The sequence below is a fragment of the Elephas maximus genome, chromosome 16, assembly GCF_024166365.1.
Source record: "Elephas maximus indicus isolate mEleMax1 chromosome 16, mEleMax1 primary haplotype, whole genome shotgun sequence".
Taxonomy (NCBI): domain Eukaryota; kingdom Metazoa; phylum Chordata; class Mammalia; order Proboscidea; family Elephantidae; genus Elephas; species Elephas maximus.
The window spans coordinates 46,797,588-46,814,450 of record NC_064834.1 but is presented as its reverse complement, the minus strand read 5'-3'; the positions used below and the strand labels follow the sequence as shown (position 1 = coordinate 46,814,450).

Below are 16,863 nucleotides of genomic sequence, written 5' to 3'. Positions count from 1 at the left end.
TTTTCCTATTGTAAACAGTGCTGCAATAAACATGGGTGTGCATATATCTGTTCGTGTGAAGGCTCTTATTTCTCTAGGGTATATTCCGAGGAGTGGGATTTCTGGGTTGTATGGTAGTTCTATTTCTAACTGTTTAAGATACCGCCAGAGAGATTTCCAAAGTGGTTGTACTATTCATTTTACATTCCCACCAGCAGTGTATAAGAGTTCCAATCTCTCCGCACCCTCTCCAACATTTATTATTTTGTGTTTTTTGGATTAATGCCAGCCTTGTTGGTGTGAGATGGAATCTCATCGTAGTTTTAATTTGCATTTCTCTAATGGCTAATGATCGAGAGCATTTTCTCATGCACCTGTTAACTGCCTGAATATCTTCTTTAGTGAAGTGCATGTTCATATCCTTTGCCCACTTCTTGATTGGGTTGTTTGTCTTTTTGTGGTTGAGTTTTGACAGAATCGTATAGATTTTAGAGATCAGGCACTGGTCGGAGATGTCATAACTGAAAATTCTTTCCCAATCTGTAGGTGGTCTTTTTACTCTTTTGGTGAAGTCTTTAGATGAGCATAGGTGTTTGATTTTTAGGAGCTCCCAGTTACCTGGTTTCTCTTCATCATTTTTGGTAATGTTTTGTGTTCTGTTTATGCCTTGTATTAGGGCTCCTAGGGTTGTCCCTATTTTTTCTTCCATGATCTTTATCGTTTTAGTCTTTATGTTTAGGTCTTTGATCCACTTGGAGTTAGTTTTTGTGCATGGTGTGAGGTATGGGTCCTGTTTCATTCTTTTGCAAATGGATATCCAGTTATGCCAGCACCATTTGTTAAAAAGACTATCTTTTCCCCAGTTGACTGACACTGGTCCTTTGTCAAATATCAGCTGCTCATACATGGATGGATTTATATCTGGGTTCTCAATTCTGTTCCATTGGTCTATGTGCCTGTTGTTGTACCAGTACCAGGCTGTTTTGACTACTGTGGCTGTATAATGGGTTCTGAAATCAGGTAGAGTGAGACCTCCCACTTTCTTCTTCTTTTTCAGTAATGCTTTACTTATCTGGGGCTTCTTTCCCTTCCATATGAAGTTGGTGATTTGTTTCTGCATCACATTAAAAAATGACATTGGAATTTAGATCGGAAGTGCATTGTATGTATAGATGGCTTTTGGTAGAATAGAGATTTTTACTTCTTATCCATGAGCAAGGTATGTGTTTCCACTTAAGTAGGTCCTTTTTAGTTTCTTGCAGTAGTGCTTCGTAGTTTTCTTTGTATAGGTCTTTTACATCTCTGGTAAGATTTATTCCCAAGTATTTTATCTTCTTGGGGGCTACTGTGAATGGTATTGATTTGGTTATTTCTTCTTCGATGTTCTTTTTGTTGATGTAGAGGAATCCAAGTGATTTTTGTATGTTTATCTTATAACCTGAGACTCTGCCAAACTCTTCTATTAGTTCCAGTAGTTTTCTTGAGGATTCCTTAGGGTTTTCTGTGTATAAGATCATGTCATCTGCAAATAGAGATAATTTTACTTCCTCCTTGCCAATCCGGATGCCCTTTATTTCTTTGTCTAGCCTAATTGCTCTGGCTAGGACCTCTAGCACAATGTTGATTAAAAGCGGTGATAAAGGGCATCCTTGTCTGGTTCCTGTTCTCAAGGGAAATGCTTTCAGGTTCTCTCCATTTAGGGTGATGTTGGCTGTTGGCTTTGCATAGATGCCCTTTATTATGTTGAGGAATTTTCCTTCAATTCCTATTTTGCTGAGAGTTTTTATCATGAATGGGTGTTGGACTTTGTCAAATGCCTTTTCTGCATCAATTGATAAGATCATGTGGTTTTTGTCTTTTGTTTTATTTATATGATGGATTACATTAATGGTTTTTCTAATATTAAACCAGCCTTGCATACCTGGTATAAATCCCACTTGGTCGTGGCGGATTTTTTTTTGATATGTTTTTGAATTCTCTTGGTTAGAATTTTGTTGAGGGTTTTGCATCTATGTTCATGAGGGATATAGGTCTGTAATTTTCTTTTTTTGTGGTGTCTTTACCTGGTTTTGGTATCAGGGATATGGTGGCTTCATAGAATGAGTTAGGTAGTATTCCGTCATTTTCTATGCTTTGAAATACCTTTAGTAGTAGTGGTGTTAACTCTTCTCTGAAAGTTTGGTAGAACTCTGCAGTGAAGCCGTCCGGGCCAGGGCTTTTTTTTTGTTGGGAGTTTTTTGATTACCGTTTCAATCTCTTTTTTTGTTATGGGTCTATTTAGTTGTTTTACTTCTGATTGTGTCAGTTTAGGTAGGTAGTGTTTTTCTAGGAATTCATCCATTTCTTCTAGGTTTGCAACTTTGTTGGAGTACAATTTTTCATAATAATCTGATATGATTATTTTAATTTCAGTTGGGTCTTTTGTGATGTGGCCCATCTCGTTTCTTATTTGGGTTATTTGTTTCCTTTCCTGTATTTCTTTAGTCAGTCTGGCCAATGGTTTATCAATTTTTTTAATTTTTTCAAAGAACACAGCTTTTGGCTTTGTTAATTCTTTCAATTGTTTTTCTGTTCTCTAATTCATATAGTTCAGCTCTAATTTTTATTATTTGTTTTCTTCTGGTGCCTGATGGATTCTTTTGTTGCTCACTTTCTATTTGTTCAAGTTGTAGGGACAGTTCTCTGATTTTGGCTCTTTCTTCTTTTTGTATGTGTGCCTTTATCGATATAAATTGACCTCTGAGCACTGCTTTTGCTGTGTCCCAGAGGTTTTGATAGGAAGTGTTTTCATTCTCATTGCATTCTATGAATTTTTTTTATCCCCTCCTTAATGTCTTCTATAACCCAGTCTTTTTTGAGCAGGGTATTGTTCAGTTTCCAAGTATTTGATTTCTTTTCCCTAGTTTTTCTGTTATTGATTTCCACTTTTATGGCCTTGTGGTCTGAGAAGATGCTTTGTAATATTTCGATGTTTTGGATTCTGCAAAGGTTTGTTTTATGACCTAATATGTGGTCTATTCTAGAGAATGTTCCATGTGCACTAGAAAAAAAAGTATACTTTGCAGCAGTTGGGTGGAGTGTTTGGTATAAGTCAATGAGGTCAAGTTCTTTGATTGTAGCAATTAGGTCTTCCGTGTCTCTGTTGAGCTTCTTACTGGATGTCCTGTCCTTCTCCGAAAGTGGTGTGTTGAAGTCTCCTGCTATAATTGTGGAGGTGTCTATCTCACTTTTCCATGCTGTTCAAATTTGTTTTATGTGTCTTGCAGCCCTGTCATTGGGTGCATAAATATTTGATATGGCTATATCTTCCTGGTCAATTGTCCCTTTAATCATTTTTAGTGTTCTTAAGTCTATTTTGTCAGAAATTAATATTGCTACTCCTCCTCTTTTTTGCTTATTGTTTGCTTGATATATTTTTTTACATCCTTTGAGTTTTAGTTTGTTTGTGTCTCTAAGTCTAAGGTGTGTCTCTTGGAGGCAGCATATAGACGGATCGTGTTTCTTTATTCAGTCTGAGACTCTCTGTCTCTTTATTGGTGTGTTTAGTCCATTTATATTCAGCGTAATTATAGATAAGTATGTGTTTAGTGCTGTCATTTTGATGCCTTTTTATGAGTGTTGTTGACAATTTCATTTTTCCACTTACTTTTTCGTGCTGAGACGTTTTTCTTTGTAAATTGTGTGTTCCTCATTTTCATAGAATTTGACTTTTATGTTTGCTGAGTCATTATGTTTTTCTTGGTTTTCATTTTGAGTTATGGAGTTGTTATACCTCTTTGTGGTTATCTTAATATTTACCCCTATTTTTCTAAGTAAAAACCTAACTTGTATTGTCCTATATCGCCTTGTATCCCTCTCCATATGGCAGTTCTGTGCCATCTGTATTTAGTCCCTCTTTTTGATTATTGTGATCTTTTACAATTTGACTTCAAGGATTCCCTGTTTTGAGCGTTTTTTTCTTTTTAAAATTAATCTTAATTTGTTTTTGTGATTTCCCTATTTGTGTTGATATCAGGATGTTCTATTCTGTGACCTTGTGTTGTGCTGTTATCTGATATTATTGATTTTCTGACCAAACAATTTCCTTTAGCATTTCTTGTAGCTTTGGTTTGGTTTTTGCAAATTCTCTAAGCTTGTGTTTATCTGTAAATGTTTTAATTTCACCTTCATATTTTAGAGAGAGTTTTGCTGGATATATGATCCTTGGTTGGCACTTTTTCTCCTTCAGTGCTCTATATATGTCATCCCATTGCCTTCTTGCCTGCATGGTTTCTGCTGAGTAGTCTGAACTTACTCTTATTGATTCTCCTTTGTAGGAGACCTTTCTTTTCTCCCTGGCTGCTTTTAAAATTTTCTCTTTATCTTTGGTTTTGGCAAGTTTGATGATAATATGTCTTGGTGATTTTCTTTTTGGATCAATTTTAAATGGGTTTCGATGAGCATCTTAGATAGATATCCTTTCGTCTTTCATGATGTCAGGGGAGTTTTCTGCCAACAGATCTTCAACTATTCTCTCTGTGTTTTCTGTTATCCCTCCCTGTTCTGGGACTCCAATTGCATGCAAGTTATTCTTCTTGATAGAGTCCCACATGATTCTTAGGGTTTCTTCATTTTGTTAAATTCTTTTATCTGATTTTTTTCAGCTATATTGGTGTCAATTCCCTGGTCCTCCGGATCTCCCACTCTGCATTCCAATTGCTCGAGTCTGCTCCTGTGATTTCCTATTGCATTGTCTAATTCTATAATTTTATTGTTAACGTTTTGGATTTCTGAATGCTGTCTCTCTATGGATTCTTGCAACTTATTAATTTTTCCACTATGTTCTTGAATAATCTTCTTTTTTTAATAACTTTTATTAAGCTTCAAGTGAACGTTTACAAATCCAGTCAGTCTGTCACATATAAGTTTACATACATCTCACTCCCTACTCCCACTTGCTCTCCCCCTCTTGAGTCAGCCCTTTCAGTCTCTCCTTTCGTGACAATTTTGCCTGCTTCCCTCTCTCTCTATCCTCCCATCCCCCCTCCAGACAAGAGTTGCCAACACAATCTCAAGTGTCTACCTGATATAATTAGCTCACTCTTCATCAGCGTCTCTCTCCCACCCGCTGACCAGTCCCTTTCATGTCTGATGAGTTGTCTTCGGGGATGGTTCCTGTCCTGGACCAACAGAAGGTCTGGGGAGCATGGCCCCCGGGATTCCTCTAGTCTCAGTCAGACCATTAAGTTTGGTCTTTTTATGACAATTTGGGGTCTGTAACCCACTGATCTCCTGCTCCCTCAGGGGTCCTCTGCTGTGCTCCCTGTCAGGGCAGTCATCGATTGTGGCTGGGCACCAACTAGTTCTTCTGGTCTCAGGATGATGTAGGTCTCTGGTTCATGTGGCCCTTTCTGTCTCTTGGGCTTTTAGTTGTCGTGTGACCTTGGTGTTCTTCATTTTCCTTTGCTCCAGGTGGGTTGAGACCAATTGATGCATCTTAGATGGCCGCTTGTTAGCATTTAAGACCCCAGACACCACATTTCAAAGTGGGATGCAGAATGATTTCATAATAGAATTATTTTGCCAATTGACTTAGAAGTCCCCTCAAACCATGTTCCCCAGACCCCCGCACTTGCTCCGCTGACCTTTGAAGCATTCATTTTATCCCAGAAACTTCTCTGCTTTCGGTCCAGTCCAACTGAGCTGACCTTCCATGTATTGAATGTTGTCTTTCCCTTCACCTAAAGCAGTTCTTATCTACTGATTAATCAATAAAAAAACCCTCTCCCACCCTCCCTCCCTCGCCCCCTCGTAACCACAAAAGTATGTGTTCTTCTCAGGTTTACTATTTCTCAAGATCTTATAATAGTGGTGTTATACAATATTTGTCCTTTTGCCTCTGACTCATTTCGCTCAGCATAATGCCTTCCAGGTTCCTCCTTGAATAATCTTTTTGAGTTCTTCAACTGCTTTATCAGTGTGTTCCTTCGCTTTTTCTGTAGATTGCCTTATTTCATTTCTGAGGTCATCCCTGATGTCTTGAAGCATTCTGTAAATTAGTTTTTTATATTCTGCATCTGGCAATTCCAGGATTGTATCTTCATCTGGGAAAGATTTTGATTCTTTAGTTTGGGGAGTTTTAGAAGCAATCATAGTCTGCTTCTTTATGTGGTTTGATATCGGCTGCTGTCTCTGAGCCATCACTAAGATATTGTAGTGATTTATTCTATATTTGCTCACTGAGTCTTATCTTGTTTTGTTTTCTTTCAATATACGTAGCTGGGCTACTAGATTGCGCTGTCTTGATTGTTGTAGCCCTTGAGTCACTTATGTCCTATTACCAGCTGGTTTGGGCTGTTACCAGATATATAAGCCTAAGAGTCCATTCACTATTCTTGAGTAGAATCTGATTTTGGGTCATCAACTGTGTGATGCAGACTGTCACCTATCCATCTAGAGTAGTGGTGACAGTTGTATGCACCTGAGTCTAGTAGCAGCTGGGGTTCACACTCCGGGGGGGGGGCAGGATGCTGACAGGCTTCCGCCAAGTGTCAGTAAGGTAGGTGTGTCTCTATTCCTAAAGCACCTTGGTAGGTGGAATCTGCCTCTTCCTCCCCTGTCCCTCAGTTCGTTTTCTACGCTTGCGTTTGAAGCTCAGGGCTCCCAGCTTGTCACAAATATTCTCGTTTGACTAGTTTTTTGGGGTCTTTGTTGTAAAGAGGGCTCACCGGAAGCATCTGTTTATTCTGCCATCTTGGCTCCACCTCCTGAATAATTCTTAAAAAATGAATAAACAACAAAAAAACAGATAACAGGTGGAATTTGGCCCTCCCATGGGCTCTGATTTGTTGAGAACTAGTTTAAAACAGCCATACACATAGAACTTTCTGCAGTAGGAATGTCTTTTATGTGTGTTGTACAATACAGTAGCCAGTAGGCACATGTGCTTGACTACTTGGAATATGATTAATGTAACTAAGGATCTGAAATTTTAACTTTTTACCTTAATTGGTTGAAATTTAAATATTAATAACAGTGGTTAGAAGTCCCTCATCCTTATTCTACAATACTAAAAGCTCCGCAAATTTTTTTAAAAGATGAGTTTGATGCAACTGAATTTTTTGGCCAAACCAGACTTGAACTGAAGTGAACCTATTTATTTTCCTTATTTGCCTCACTTTGTGTAAATATTCAAATATTTTCTTAAAAAATATCAGTGTGTATATATATCCACACTCTATTGGGATTACAAAAATTCTACAGCAAATACATCATAATCCCTTTCTAACAAGTCAAACAATTCTGAACTTGGAAACACATAGGTAAAAACAATTCTGAACTTGAAAACACCTAAGTCTCCTGGGATTTCAGATAAGACCTTGCGTATTTATAACTCCAAGAAGGCAAATGTTCATATGTTATGGGCTGAAACAGAAAAGCAAGGAGAGGCTAAAATTGTGTCCTTACCCATAATTGTGAGAAGATTGGTACAAGCAACTTCAGGGAAGGATGACTTACTTCCTCTGAGTTGCAGAATGGACATTTGTTTTTCATGTACCCAGATTATTCCTCTTTTTGGTTTTCAGATATCTATTTCCCAGCCAGGAAAATACATGATGAGAATCATAGTCACATGTTTAGGGTAGAGGGTGGATGAGAGTGTCACCTGAGTGGAGAGGGGATTTTTCCCCCTTTGGCTTTTCTATGAATCAGGTACAGCCTTCTTGCCAAATGTGTCCTGAGAATGGAAGACTCAAGTAAGTATTCAGAAGTGCAAGGGACCGTGGCGCGAGAGTCAGGAGGAACTCAGTAGGAACTCTGGCTCTGCTACTCTTAGGTATCACACTACCACTCACTGTGATAGAGTCGATTTCGACTCATAGTTACACTATAAAAAATTTCTTAACCCTTTTTAAGCCTCAGTTTTTTTCATTTGCAACCTGTTGATAATACCTACCTTATCTGCCATAGTAGGATGTTGCAAGAATTAACCCAGGTAATATGTGCAAAATGCAAGCTGACCTATGATACCATTTTCATCCATCAAACTGATGAAGACAGAGGCTGAAAAAACATTGTGTTGGTGAGGATACTTGTAGATGAGTACTTGCATGCGCTGGTGGCTGGATTATAAATTAGTACATCTATTTGGAAGACAATCTATTAAAATATAAAATGTAATATCTTTCAATGCAAAAATTCAAATTCTTGGTATCTACTCCATGTGCAAATGGAAGAATGTCTAAGTTGTTTTCATTACATCATTACTTGAATAAAGGAATATTACAAACTATGTGAATATTCACCAGAAGTGAAATGGTTCGTTCATATTGTGCAGCAGGAATAAGGCAGGTGTTTTTGTATAGGACAATATACAAATTATTTAATAACTAAAAAAATCAATATGCAGTAGAGGGTTTGTCATTTGTGTAAAGGAAAGAGGAAATTGAGAAATGACATAAGTGTATATAGGTTTATCTGCTATGCATAGAATATTTTGGGAAGGGCATATTTCTGGAAGGACATATAACCAATTGGTGGAAATTGTTGTCTATAGAAAATCTAAATGGGATTCTTTGGTTAGATGCATTTGAGTCTTACTTTTCAATATATGTGCTTGTTATGGATTAATTGTGTCCCCCCCAAATATGTGTCAACTTGGCTAGGCTGTGATTCCCACCATTAGGTGACTGTCCATTTTGTCATCTGACGTGATTTTCCTATGCATTGTAAATCCTACCTCTATGATGTTAAGGAGCCAGGATTAGAGCCAGTTATACTAATAAGGCAGAACTCAAATCTACAAGATTAGGCTGTGTCTTAAATAAATCTCTTTTGAAATATAAAAGACAAAAGTGAGCAGAGAGACAGGGGAACCTCGTATCACCAAGAAAGTAGTGCCAGGAGAAGAGCCTGTCCTTTGGACCCAAGATACCTGGGCTGAGAGTTCCTAGACCAGGGGAAGACTGATGACAAGGACCTTCCTTCAGAGCTGACAGAGGGAGAAAGCCTTCTCCTGGAACTGGCTCCCTGAATTTGGACTTCTAGCCTACTAGGCTGTGAAAGAATAAACTTCTGTTTGTTAAAGTCATCCACTTGTGGTATTTCTGTCATAGAAGCACTAGATAACTAAGACAGTGCTTTTGTGTCTTGCTATATTCTATTTTTAAATCAAGATATAAATTACATAAAATAAAACTCACCCCTTTATGTTACTGTCCAATGAGCTTTGCCAGTTATGTAACCACCACCACAAGCAAGATATAAAACATTTCAATCACTGTTCCCCCCAAAAGTTCTGTCATGCCCCTATTGCTGCCAATTCACACCTACTACCTATGGTTTTGTCTGTCCCTAAAGTTTTGCCTTTTTAAGAATCCTATATAATTAAATGTGACATAAATGGAATAACTTATAGTCAACCATAACTCTTTATCTCTGGAGCTTTTTTCAGAATAGAGAATAAAATTTATTATGGGGAAATGTATGACAATTTTCTTAAAAATTGATTGGTAATATTCTGAGGATAAGAATATTTAGGGGGCAGTGAGTCGCTGACAAATTTCATACACGATATTTGAAACATATTCAGAAGGTCTGGCACCCAGATACCAGTACTTTCAATGTTATTGGAGCCCACTTTTGCAATATTATTACCCTCAGACATAAACAAACCCATCTCTGTTTGTTACTTTGACTATCTGGGTGGAAATATAACTACCTTTCTTTGGACATGGTTTCCTCATCTGTAGCTCAAAGACATTAGACTAAGTGATGTTCAACATTTCTACCAACTCCATGACTTCTTTATAACTAAGTTCATTGAAGTCTATTCCTTCCAGGGCATGACCATATTGACATCATTGTCTTCCGTGCTATATGACAAAAAAGAATTCTCCAACCCAGAGATGTTCGACCCTGGTCACTTTCTGGATGCGAGTGGCAACTTTATGAAGAGTGACTACTTTATGGCGTTCTCAGCAGGTAATAGAAATTTATATGCATCTGTAATTCAGGGAACAGGATACCTGTATGAGATCAGTTGGGACTTGTGTGGTGCCTAGTCTGGGGCTAGTAGAAATGCTGCTTGTACATGATCACCAACACCACTTCCAATGCCATGTGCTTTCCCATTCATGAAAAATTCTCATTATTGGGCCAGAGTAGTGAGTCTTTGGGGATGTGACCCAGTTCTTCCAGAGAGAGAAAACTAGGAAATGAGCTGATTGAATTATGTCTCAAGGTACATCACTGAGCTACCCGATAGCACCTCCTACAAGGTGAAACTCATTTAGACTGCCAGTACCTTTCTTGAAAAAGGCATCTAAAGCCACAACTTTATTGTTTTCTGTGTGGGCCCTGCACCAACCCCAGGCTGAGTTCTAAGGATACAAATATCCATAAACACAGAATGGGCACACAAGGGCCTCACTTGCTCCCCAGTTTGGGTAGAAAATGAGTAAAAAGATCATTATAATCCAATATGATTAAAGCTGTGAGAGAGGTAATCACAGGCTGCTCAGGGGATAAAGTGGGGAAGCCATCTACTTCCTGCTCTCACATACCTCACAGTAAGGTATAAAATAGAATAAGCAACATTTTAATAGAAGCAGTGAAATGTAAGGCACCTCACAGGGTCAGGGAGCCAAGAAAGAAGAGACAGCAAAGGGTTTTTTTTTTTTTTCTAAATTGTGGTTAGTATATTTATTAGGCTGGGTTCTCTAGAGAAGCAAAGCCAACAGGTCATATACATATATGATATAAATGTATATATATATATAGTTGTTGTTAGGTGCCATTGAGTCATTTCTGACTCATAGTGACCCTATGCACAACAGAATGAAACACTGCCCGGTCCTGAGCCAACCTTACAATCGTTGTTATGCTTGAGCTCATTGTTGCAACCACTGTGTCAATCCACATTGTTGAGGGTCTTCCTCTTTTCCTCTGACCCTGTACTCTGCCAAGCACGATGTCCTTCTCCAGGGACTGATTCCTCCTGACAACATAGCCAAAGTATGTAAGACGCAGTCTTGCCATCCTCGGTTCTAAGGAGCATTCAGGTTGTACTTCTTTTAAGACAGATTTGTTCATTCCTTTGGCAGTCCATGGTATATTCAATATTCTTTGCCAACACCACAATTCAAAGGCATCAATTCTTCCGTAGTCTTCCTTATTCATTGTCCAGCTTTCACATGCATATGATATGATTGAAAACACCGTGGCTTGGGTCAGGCACACCTTAGTCTTCAGGGTGACATCTTTGCTCTTCAACACTTTGAAGAGGTCCTTTGCAGCACATTTGCCCAATGCAATGCGTCTTTTGATTTCTTGACTGCTGCTTCCATGGCTGTTGATTGTGGATCCAAGTAAGATGAAATCCTTGACAATTTCAATCTTTTCTCTGTTTATCATGATGTTGCTCATTGGTCCAGTTGTGAGGATTTTTGTTTTCTTTATGTTGAGGTGCAATCCTTACTGAAGGCTGTGGTCTTTGATCTTCATTAGTAAGTGCTTCAGGTCCTCTTCATTTTCAGCCAGCAAGGTTGTGTCATCTGCATAACACAGGTTGTTAATGAGTCTTCCTTCAATCCTGATCCCCCGTTCCTCTTCATATAGTCCAGCTTCTTGTATTATTTGCTCAGCATACAGATTAAATAGGTATGGTGAAAGAATACAACCCTGACCCACACCTTTCCTGACTTTAAATTAATCACTATCCCCTTGTTCTGTCTGAAAAGCTGCCTCTTGATCTATGTAAAGGTTCCTCATGAGCATAATGAAGTGTTCTGGAATTCCCGTTCTTCGCAATGTTATCCATAATTTGTTATGATCCACACAGTTGAATGCCTTTGCATAGTCAATAAAACACAGGTAAACATCCTTCTGGTATTCTCTGCTTTCAGCCAGGATCCATCTGCCATCAGCAATGGTATCCCTGGTTCCATGCCCTCTTCTGAAACCGGCCTGAATTTCTGACAGTTCCCCGTCGATATACTGCTGCAGCCGTTTTTGAATGATCTTCAGCAGAATTTTGCTTGCATGTGATATTAATGATATTGTTCTATAATTTCCACATTTGGTTGGATCACCTTTCTTGGGAATAGGCATAAATATGGATCTCTTGCAGTCAGTTGGCCAGGAAGCTGTCTTCCATATTTCTTGGCATAGAGGAGTGAGCACCTCCAGCACTGCATCTGTTTGTTGAAAGATCTCAATTGATATTCCATCAGTTCCTGGAGCCTTGTTTTTTGCCAATGCCTTCAGAGCAGCTTGGACTTCTTCCTTCAGTACCATCAGTTCCTGATCTTATGCCACCTCTTGAAATGGTTGAACATCGACTACTTCCTTTTGATATAATGACTCTGTGTTTTCCTCCCATCTTCTTTTGATGCTTCCTGCATCATTTAATATTTTCCTCACAGAATCCTTCACTATTGCAACTCGAAGCTTGAATTTTTTGTTCAGTCCTTTCAGCTTGTGAAATGCTGAACGTGTTCTTCCTTTTGGTTTTCCATTGCCAGCTCTTTGCACATGTCATTATAATACTTTGTCTTCTTGAGATGCCCTTTGAAATCTTCTGTTCAGTTCTTTTACTTCATTAATTCTTCCTTTTGCTTTAGCTGCTTGACGTTTGAGGGCATGTTTCAGAGTCTCTCTGACATCCATCTTGGTGTTTTCTTTCTTTCCTGTCTTTTCAATGACCTCTTGCTTTCTTCATGTATGATGTCCTTGATGTCATTCCACAACTCATCTGGTCTCCGGTCACTAGTGTTCAGTGGGTCAAATCTATTCTTGAGATGGTCTCTAAATTCAGGTGGAATATACTCAAGGTCATATTTTGGCTCTCATGGACTTGCTCTGATTTTCTTCAGTTTCAGCTTGAACTTGCATATGAGCAGTTGATGGTCTGTTCCACAGTCGGCCCCTGGCCTCGTTCTGACTGATGTATTGAGCTTTTCCATCATCTCTTTCCACAGATGTGGCCAATTTGATTTCTGTGTGTTCCATCTGGTGAGGTCCATGTGTATAGTCGCCGTTTATGTTGGTGAAAGAAGGTATTTGCAAGGAAGAAGTCATTGGTCTTGCAACATTCTATCATTCAATCTCCGGCATTGTTTCTATCACCAAGGCCATATTTTCCAACTATTGATCCTTCTTCTTTGTTTCCAACTTTTGCATTCCAACCACCAGTAATTATCAATGCATCTTGATTGCATGTTTTATCAATTTCAGACTGCAGCAGCTGATAAAAATCTTTTATTTCTTCATCTTTGGCCCTAGTGGTTGGTGTGTAAATTTGAATAATAGCCGAATTAACTGGTCTTCCTTGTAGGCATATGGATATTGTCCTATCACTGACAGCATTGTGCTTCAGGATAGATCTTGAAACGTTCTTTTTGACCATGAAGCAACACTATTCCTCTTCGAGTTATCATTCCCAGCATAGTAGACTATATGATTGTCCAATTCAAAATGGCCAATACCAGTCCATTTCAGCTCACTAATGTCTAGGATATTGATGTTTATGCATTTCATTTCATTTTTGACGATTTCCAATTTTGCGAGAATCATACTTCATACATTCCAGGTTCTGATTATTAATGGATGTTTCTTCTCATTTTGAGTTGTGCCACATCAGCAAATGAAGATTCTGAAAGCTTACTGCATCCACGTCATTAAGTTCGACTCTACTTTGAGAAGGTAGCTCTTCCCCAGTCATCTTTTGAGTGCCTTCCAACCTGGGGGCTCATCTTCCAGCACAATATCGGACAAAGTTCTGCTGCTATTCATAAGGTTTTCACTGGCTAATGCTTTTCAGAAGTAGACTGTTGGGTCCTTCTTCCTATTCTGCCTTAGTCTGGAAGCTCAGCTGAAACATATCCTCCATGGGTGACCCTGTTGATATCTGAATACCGGTGGCACAGCTTCCAGCATCATAGCAACAGGCAAGCCCCCACAGTACCACAAATTCACAGACGTGTGGGGGATATATATATATATACATATATATATATGTATATCAAGGAAATGGCTCATGCAATTGTAGAGGCTAGAAAATCCCAAGACCACAGGTCAGACTGGAGGCTTCTCCTGGCTTACAGGTTGTAAAGACTGATGAATCCTAAGCTAGGCAGTCAAGACAGCAAGTATGCTGGTAGCTTAAGTCTCAAGAACTGGAGGTCAGAGGAACAGGAGCTATCTGTAGGATCCAGAACTAGCCTTGCCAGAAAGTCTACCTATATTGGATGCAAGCCACACCTCAAGGAAATTCCCTTTCAACTGATTGGCTACTCACAGCAGATCCCATCATGGAAGTGATCCCATTACATCAAATCTCTTGGAGCTGATGACATCATTATGCTACTGCCAAACTACATCTGTAAAAACAGTGTGGGGTGATGTCTGACATCCTCTAACTTTACAAGACAGTCTCAGGGAGCCATTTAAAGTTGTATAGTGTGGGAGAGGCACATTTAGAATGTGCTTTTGAAACTACATTAGGGAAAAATAATCTTTGACTGAATTTATGTCAGAGGTACAGACGGGAACACAGATATATGAGCCCCCTCTTCTCAGAACTTCTCCTTTTAATATTCTTGGGCAAGCAATGTAGGTATGTTTATAGGAAAAGACTGATGGAAAATTGCGATGTCAAAATAGCAGTTCAAGCTGGTATAGAGTTCAAAATAAGTATTTATTGAATGAACGCCTTTTTTAAGATAAGGCATTAATTAGTTGGATAGCAAGTTTGTTCATCCTCCCGTCCATCTATCTATATAAGCATCCTTCCATCTATCCTTCCTTCACGCCATCCATATATGTAATTATTCATCAAATAATTACTGCATATTCTGTCTGTACCAGATAAGAAACATAGTGTCCAAGGAGTATCTAACCTCTGTGTTCATTATTTTCAGGAAAACGAATTTGCCTGGGAGAAGGCTTGGCCCGCATGGAAATATTTTTATTCCTGACCACCATTTTACAGAAATTTACCTTGAAGTCTCTGGTGGACCCAAAACACATTGACACCACCCCAGTGGTCAATGGATTTGCCTCTCTGCCACCCTTGTATCAGCTCTGCTTCATTCCTGTCTAAAGAAGGAAGGCCTTCTGACTGCTCCTGTGCTGTTACCTGCGAATCCCCTCCACTGGGGCATCGTTAGCTCCTTCCCAGCACTTTCTCTGAACTCCCTTCTCCACATCCCCTATTCATTCAGGATCCAGTGAAAATTCACTCTATTAAGGGGACTTTTCTGTGTTTCGTGGCGTAAATTTATCTCCTTTTCTCCATATTCTGTAATATTTCTATTGGTCACTAAGGCTTAATGCTTCTGCAACTGAATTATTACTGTGTTATCATTCTGAAACAGAGCAAAGAATGTTTTTTTTTCCTGTTGCTATCAAGTCATTTCTGACTCATGGTGACCCCAGGTGTGTCAGAGTAGAACTGTGATCCATAGGGTTTGCTATTGGCTGATTTTCAGAAGTAGGTCCCCAGGCCTTTCTTCTGAGGCTCCACTGGGTGAATTAGAAGTGCCAACCTTTTCGTTAATAGCTGTGTACTTAACTGCACCACCAGGGATTCCTCAAGTAATAAAACGGGCACTAATATTTCATGATCAGTTCTGGCAGTACAGATAGGCAAAATATCACCATTTTATATTCCTAATATAATACTTATAGGAAGCAAGGTTCTGGACCACCATGTATTTGATACTGTCTTAGGCTGGGTTCTCTAGAGAAGCAAACCCAGTGAAGCATCTATCTATATATCCATCTATCTATCTATTGGGAGAGTTATATCAAGGAAAAGGCTCACGCAGTTATAGAGGCTGTAAAGTCCCAAGTCAGTGGGTCAGGCTGGAGTCTTCTCCTGACTTATATAGCTGTAGGGGCTGGTGAACTCAAGATGGGCAGGTCAGATAACAGACCTCTTGTTCACAGACTGTGGAGGCTGACAAATCCCAAGACTGGCAGGTAAACTGCTAGCTCAAATCCCAAGAATTGGAGCCCAGATGTACAAGAACCAGCTACAGGATCCAGTCGAGCAAAAGCCCATAAGCCTTGCCAGAAAGTCCACTTATGTTGGATGTAGGCCACACCCCCCAAGGAAACTCCCTTTCAACTGATTGGCTACTCATGCAGATCCCATCATGGAAGGAATCACATTATATCAGATATCATCATGGAAGTGACTACATCATTGTACTCCAGCCAAACTACATCATAATTGCCAGACAACTGAAAATCATGGCCCAGCCAAATTGACACACAACCTTAACAATTACGGTCCACCACTTGTCAACTTGTCACCTCTACACATCTCCTTAAACCATACATAATCTTTGAATAAAGACAATTATAAAGCCACACGCATGTGTAACATGACGTAACTAACATGAGCACAACCAAAACATACTAACCACCTTAAATTTTATGTGAAGAAAAACAAAAATATTTGATGCACACATATGAGGAAGAAACACTTATAACAATTATAGTAGTCATTTCTGCAATTGGTCATGTGGCCGTGATTAGTATTTAGAACTACCTTTTTCCACCATCCATTCCGTATTCCCTTTACCCTCAGCAAGCACCTCAGCTGGTTGTGGTTCTATGCCTGGTGGAGGATTCAAACTTTCATTCTTGAAGGGTCTGGGCCATTAGTAGTCATGTCAAAATTAAGTTGATGTAGTTTTTCATTGACTATAATCAGAAAAAAAAAAAAATTTTTTTTTTTTTTTTTTTTAATAATCAGGGCATGTTAATACTAAGAGACATCCTAAGGGATCTCCTACATTCCAGACATGCTCTTCTTTACCTCCATTATGTAATATCAGTCTGATTTTCTCTCAGTAATCAGAATCAATCACACCAGCCAGTGTGGTAACTCCCTTC

The 16,863-nt window shown here is 39.1% G+C and overlaps 1 protein-coding gene across 2 annotated transcripts in view; it reads left to right on the top strand.

Annotated features, from left to right (window-relative positions):
* The window catches only part of LOC126059559 (cytochrome P450 2C19-like), a 38,274-nt gene extending 23,213 nt beyond the window's left edge, over window positions 1-15,061 (top strand). For both annotated transcript variants that reach the window (XM_049855323.1, XM_049855322.1), the window contains 2 exons: window positions 9,801-9,942; window positions 14,880-15,061. In XM_049855323.1, coding sequence (XP_049711280.1) covers window positions 9,801-9,942; window positions 14,880-15,061 — 324 coding nt within the window. The remainder of the gene's footprint in view (window positions 1-9,800; window positions 9,943-14,879) is intronic.
* The last annotated feature ends 1,802 nt before the right edge of the window (window positions 15,062-16,863 follow it).